At 41.8% G+C, this 7,102-nt stretch overlaps 1 protein-coding gene across 1 annotated transcript; it reads right to left on the minus strand.

Moving 5' to 3' along the window:
* On the minus strand, positions 1 to 6,553 carry hoxc13a (homeobox C13a). Its single transcript, XM_061258348.1, has 2 exons — positions 5,890 to 6,553; positions 1 to 400 (listed from the first exon to the last, which is right to left on the minus strand). The coding sequence occupies exons 1-2, from the start codon at positions 6,551 to 6,553 to the stop codon at positions 141 to 143; spliced, it is 924 nt and encodes a 307-aa protein (XP_061114332.1). The 3' UTR covers positions 1 to 140.
* Between the last annotated feature and the right edge of the window lie 549 nt (positions 6,554 to 7,102).

Here is a 7,102-nt window from a genome sequence, read left to right on the forward strand (position 1 = left end):
TTAAAATCTTAAAATAAAAAAGCAAGTCTGAGTAAAATGATATTGTGGTGAAATGTTCTCCATATGTGATTTGGATAGGGTATAAATACAGAGTTTTATCAGAGCGATCTGAGCGGAGAGGAGAGCGGGATTTGAAGGTATCAGGTGGTGTGCATATGGGCACTGCTCTTGGATTTGCTGACGAATTTCTTCTCCTTTACGCGCCGGTTCTGGAACCAGATGGTGACCTGGCGCTCTGAGAGGTTGGTGCCGGCGGAGATGCGCCTTCGCTTGTCTTTGGTGATGAACTTGCTGGCAGCGTACTCTTTCTCCAGCTCCTTCAGCTGGACCTTGGTGTACGGCACTCGCTTTTTCCGGCCGCGGCGGTAGCTGCTCACCTCAGGCTGCAGAGGAACTACGTCTGTGACGGGAAAAGGACAGCACAAGTGAACTATCAGATCAGACAAAGGAAGCGTCAATTAACGATTGTTTTCCTGCAGCATTTCAGTTGTCAATTTCTAAAAGCAACACTGGCGCTGATGCAGCAGACAAGTTGGCATACATTCAAGCATTTAATGCCATCTTATAGGTAGCATTTGTCATAGCTTTTATTCACATATATGATGGAATTATATTATTCAGAATAATGAAAGGTTCTCTCAGAGAACAACCTACTTTTTTTCATGCAACATGTATAATTCGCTTTGCAATATATCAATGGTTTTACATACTTAAAAAAGTAATTCAGTCATTTATTCCACAGATATATGGCGTAATTCATCTTTTAAAATGCATTTAACATGAACAATGCAATTTTAAGATATGCATACGTTGATAGTATACATTTGCATAAACTGACAAACAGAACATTTTAGAAAACGGGAAAATTGCAGTATGAAGGTGTGTCCAAGGTGTGTCACTTCGCCTTAAACTTGTGCATTCGATTAGTGCGTGACATTCACCATCATAAAAAACGTCATAAAGGTGCTTTCAGTTGGAATCTATCGGTCACTTTATTGAAATCCACTGCGAACGAATTTCAGCCATTATTATTGAATGGGACTATCTCGCATTGGACGACTTATGACTCTTGACTGAATCGCGGGGAAAGCAAAGTCGGAGCCTGAGTTCTTCTTTGGTTGTTAGTCATTTTTTTATACAGTCTATTTGTTGTGAATGTTATACTGTTGTATTATCTCTGCCGAAAAGTGCTGCGGAATCAGTAATGATAGATAAAGTGTAATTTCTCCTCACGGATTCAAAATTTCTGTGATTCAATTCATGACTTGCTCTCCAAATTATTAAACTTTTGAAAGTATTCATGTATTAACCTGGTGTTTCGGTTAAAACACGTTTCTATGAGGCTTTGTCAAGTCGTGTATGTACTGAAGATAGTTAGCAATTAAGCAGTGGAAATGTGAACGCAGTCATAGCCTACATAGCCCACATAAACGGGTTAATTACTTCAATAGGTAGCACCTTGACAACCATTATATATACTCCCGAAAGCTCCAAGTGACTAAAATAAAATGTACAAAATTGTTTATATGAAGAATATTCGTGAAATATTTGTAAGCGATTTAATTCCACAAAAACCGGACTGCACGGCTGTTCTGAAGAGCTTCCAACCTAAACACCTGTTTTTAAAACGCTGGACGGGCTTGCTGGTCCTGCATAGTGATGACCATTGAGGAAACACGTATTAATGTATGCCACCGTACTTTAGCTGTGCGAGAATGGGAAATGCAGTGTCTTTAATTTCCATGGTTTTAATGCCATGTTTAAACATAAATGTTCACCTTCTGTCTCAAAGATGCGAGCATGTACGAACAGGAACACGAACACGAACACACACACACACACACACACACACAGATTTCTGATGTAACAAAGTTACTGTTACGTAAACTTCCCGCAAAAGCCCCTTTGAACAATATTATGGCCTTCACTGTACCTCTTCGAAGATTATCGTTACAGCGCTGAGGTGTATGCTTGAGGAGGTGTAAAGCTTGACAATAGCTATGCAGCACGGGTTGCATCAACCTAACACTCCCAGATTTTCGGAACAATCAGTTACACCGGCGTGGCTGTAGCGGTACACCCACGTGTTCACATGCAAGTTAGACCGTGCAAAGTGGGAGCGTTATGCGGTGACTTTCGCGACAGACGGCCATATATCCATGCGCACAAGGGAAAAGGTCGGCTTGCATTGCAGCAGCCTGCCTCTTCTCAAGGCCAGGGAGATGCAGTGACGCGACCCAGCGAGGTGTGTGCAGTGTAGAAGATCTACTAGTAGATTAGTGGATTATTGTTTTACGAGACATAAATGTCAGTATTTTACAACCAAACACCTTAAATAGCATTGCACCTGTACACATATTTATGTACCTTGCAGTCGTGTATACGGCATATCTGTTTTCCAAAATCAATAGTTTTTGATTTTCCAGATGTCATTTGCAAGAAGGATACGCATCAATATAGGTACGTGAGAAACATAAGAGAACAAGACAAGACCAGAAAACTAAACGTTTCACACAGACCTCTGTTGGAAGTGCTTCAATCCGAGAACTAAAAGAGTGAATCTGACATAACCTATATATCGATGCACCAAACACAAACCCCGCGAGTCCTCACAGCCTGAATACGAGATGGCATAGAGAGCAATTTTATCTTCACTAATCCGATTTTACTGAAGAGAATTTATAGTTAGGCAGTATACCTTGTGTTCATTGCCGTTGTATTTCTGTATTTATTTATATATTTATTATCTGTTTATGTGTTTGTTTGTTTGTTTGTTTGTTTGGTTGTTGGGTTGTTGGGTTGTTTGTTTGTTTGAGGGTTTTATGTTGGTTTGAAGCCCATACCCATGTGGTGTGGGTTTCAAGCCTAGGATAACCACAGCAAAAAAATGTCAATATATACAGGCCTACTGCAGAGACAAATGTAATAATCAAGTAATTGTATATGATTTCTTGTTGTGGAACACATTGACGTCCATGCCATGTGCCATTGTCACATTTGAAAATATGGTATGGGTGAACACAAAGAACATACTGTAAGAAACCATATATAACCTACTACTGATTTATAAAATATGTTTAAAAAAAAAACCTTTTCTGTGTCCGTCTGGGTTCTCACGCAGGACTCCATGTGTATCATTCTACGTCTATTTTTGCGATTTTATTAATTGTCGCCAGTCACTAAACAATAAATACATTTTGTCTTTGGTGATTCGTTTCCCCCTTCCATACGATAGGAACCAGATAAATGTGTATATTTGCTATCCCCATGTCTACTTTGTAGGTATGAAAGGAACAGTGAATTGTAATATCGGTGGTATGAAGTCGAGGTAGGAGCTTTACAGTCCTGAAATATTGATTGGCAGATTAAATTTGCGAGAGACAACTTGCATGTTAAATACCTCTCTCTCACGTTCTCTCTCTCTCTCTCTCTCTCTCTCTCTCTCTCTCTCTCTCTCTCACACACACACACACACACACACACACACACACTCATTAGATATGGTGAGTATATAGGGTAATATGTGCGCCCATCTCCACTGGTGCACCAGGACAGGCAGGTTGTGTGATGTGTGATGAAGACCTCAACACAACACGAAATACTGCCCCTGCTGTCGTATTCTGTTGTGACGAGCCCCCAGGCTGCAGGAGCCGCACATCAAAGCAGGTTCTTAAAATGGGTATTGATTGGGTGGGAGGGCTCATGTAGGTTGTATATGCAGTGTGATGCAATCTACTTTACGAAAGTCAACTCTCAGCTGAAATGAAAACGATGTACATAAATTAAAACAAAACATTATGAGACAATAATGCGACAAAGGTACTTCGATCCGAAAGAATTTATGTTATTAAAATGAGAAAATTAATACAGTTGCATTTTGCGTTCCATAACAAGAGATGCTGCTACAACTAAAATGTTACTGTGGAGTTTCTCTTGCCACGATTCACAGACATGTTTTTGTATGCTTAAGGTGCGCAGAATTCAGAAATACACAACAAAGAGGAGAAGTAACACACCGTCAAGTTCGTTGTGCTGGAGCTTTGCGTCTTGGACTGAATTGTATTCCATTATAGCCCCAGAAAAAACATATATTAATAGGTTTATGGGCGCACGTGTGACGGTAAGGACAGACCCGAGTTCCCCCTCAACGTCAAATGAAGAAACCAAAAGTAGATAAAATAATTATCGTACATCTCTATCGTTTTGGGCCTCAATTTCCATATAAACATTATATTATCAGTAAATATTATCAGTCAGTGAATCATCGTAGCTACCGTTGCGATGCGTTGATAAAGTTAGTGGCCTATATGTAAAATTCGAAGTGGGCGCTGTTATTTATATTATGATTCCAACATGAAGCTATTACTGAAGTTATATACTTTTCACTATCTCATTTATTTGATAATAACTACGACTTTATAATCTAACAGATGACCCTTACTTATTTTCCGTTGTGTAGAGAATGAGGTACTGGACAAATATGCCCCTGATGCAGTTTCCATGGTCTCAACGTCTTCTCCAAGCGAGTGGAGACTGGAATTTTTGTGTGCGTGCGTGTGCGCGTGTGTGCGCGCGTGCGAATGCACGCAAGCACGTATATCCTCACTGGAATTAAAGAGAGAGGGGGAGGGGTGAATGTGTTGGCAACAACTCGCTCTTGCAGTGTCTTAAATGCATATGAAAATGTACTTCTCTCCAAATCTACTTCTGGAAAGAAACAAGTAGCCTACTGTAACCCTGAATTAGCTTACATGGTAACTCTTATGAGATTCGTTCAGTGTGTGTCATTTGGTAAAGATTACATAGAATTTCTGGCATTATATATATATATATATATATATATATATATATATATATATATATCTCATAATATTACTAATTACAAAACAAAATTATCCACCGATCGAAAGCTCCTTTATCAACCCACTGATCTGTAAAATAAATTCCGGTTGCAGCTGCACGTAAATGCTCTTGGCAGATTAGACAAATGCATACATTTGTTAGGCATTTCGCTGCGCAGTCCTCGGTGGCGCTGACAAAGACAGTCAAGATTTATGGCTTCTGTGCAAACAGAACCCGCTATTTTATCAAACAGCGAAAGCAATGTCGGCTTTCCTTAACCCAGTCTTCAGGACAAGCTCGGTTTAAGCCGCAACCAACGCATCACTGACACCATTCTGGAAAATAACATCGTTCTTCAGTGAAGCAGTAATTAGCCTATTCGTTTATGAACTGTTTTCTTCCGGACGAAGATTTCGTGTTGCTCTTAGGATTAGGGTTGCTTAATTTCCCGTCTCTCTGCGCGACCATAGATATGATGTTGTTATTGTTATTGTTCTTATTCAATCACTACATCTGTTCGTTCACTTGCATGTTGTGCCTCAAACGCTCGCATTTAAATAATAAAGGTATAATAAATGAATGGCAAATTTGTTGGCTAAATTTAAATGCGCTTTTAATCACAATATGCGTATCTTCCATCGTAAAATACATCTATGCGCTTATATGGGCTGTTGACTTTTACATAGAATCGACAGAGAATGAAGCGACATATAATGCATTGCATGTGAACCTCAATGGTTCATACAACAAACCTTAGGTTTACAGCAATTTTATTTCTATGCAGTTATCGTTGTTTCAAAAAGACAAATAAATACAGCAGATAAAATCATATTTTTCGGTTTGGAAGCCTCGTTTTATACATTTGATGAATTCGCGCATTTCTTAGTTTTCAGTTGGTTGTTTACATACTGCGCTCTGTAGCATGCCGTGATTGAATGTGCGACGAGAACGAGAGTTTGTTTTTCTGGCGTCGCTAGTGAAATGGATGACAGCGTTCGCATTAACTTAACGATAACAAGTCTTCCAACAGCATGCTGATTTTCGTACCTGGGAACGGCGACTTCCAGAGATGAGTCGACTGCGTTTGCTCCTTCGAGCAGTACACCTGCCCATCCCAGCCATTAGAAAGAGCCCAGTGCTGGTAGCCTTCCATTGGAATCAAGGCGTCGTGCCGTGGTTCTGGGTGCGCGCTAATACTTGGTACGACCGACACGTCTAGATAACCCGGGACAGCCTGGTACGAACTGGCGAAACTGGGGTAGAAGGCAAACTCTTTCGCCCTGCTGGAGAGTTCTTCTGTGGGCAGCGCGCCGCTGGGCTCGGCGTATTTTTCTGCTGGGTGGTAAGAACAGGGCTTCTGCTGCAAGTTTACGTTGTGCGAGTGAGACAACCTGCACCCGTAATAGGGGCTTCCAAACGGATAACCGTAGCCCAGTGAAGCGCTTGAAGATGTCTGGGGAGCAGGGCACTGTCGACCGGCGTCCGGGGATGATATATCCGAGTACACGGAACCCTGGTGCGTCGCTATGCTGCCAGAATGCCGCCCCAAAGCTGGGTGTGAGATGAGGTCCCTGCAATGGGCAGCTGGGCAGTTCCCGCTCAGTCCCTCCATGCCTTGACTTTTACTCTGATTATTTTCATTCGGGCTTTTTTCATACATGTACATCAAGGTGTCCGCCCAGCGTGAATGCAGGACCAACGAAGTCGTCATATCAGGGGCTCCCGACGCTTTTTAAAAGTCGACTACTCCAAGACAGACGCCTCATTTCCAAGTGCATTTTTACGCGTGCGCATGCGCAGGCAGGGCCCGGGCGGCCAGTTCATTAAGATCCAGGCTCTGGGGCACGTGATATGCTAACGAGGCCCAGGAGTTTAGGCGGGGGTGTGGGTACTGAGGACGGGGTCGGCTGTAGCTGCACGGCTCATCCCTTTAAATAGCCCCATGCTCACGTTTTTCGATTGCTATTTGAAGAGTGGCAGGTTATCCCATTGGCTGAAGTAACTTTAGATCCGAATTCTTAAAGGGGAAACTGAAAAAAAACACACACGATACCCTCGGGGAGGGAGGTCGAGGAAGGTGGTCTCCACTTTTGGCCTGGGAGATTCTGTCCCCTCAGTGTTGATGCTGTTGTTGCTACTGTTTTGAGCACTTCGACGAATTAATTAAGGTGGTCAAGTAGTTCTTGATTAAAGGGCGGGGGGTGATCACTGACAAAATAAACGGAATTTCTGAACATTCTGGTGTTTGTGAAACTCAATG

The sequence above is a fragment of the Conger conger genome, chromosome 10, assembly GCF_963514075.1.
Source record: "Conger conger chromosome 10, fConCon1.1, whole genome shotgun sequence".
In the NCBI taxonomy this organism is placed as follows: Eukaryota; Metazoa; Chordata; class Actinopteri; order Anguilliformes; family Congridae; genus Conger; species Conger conger.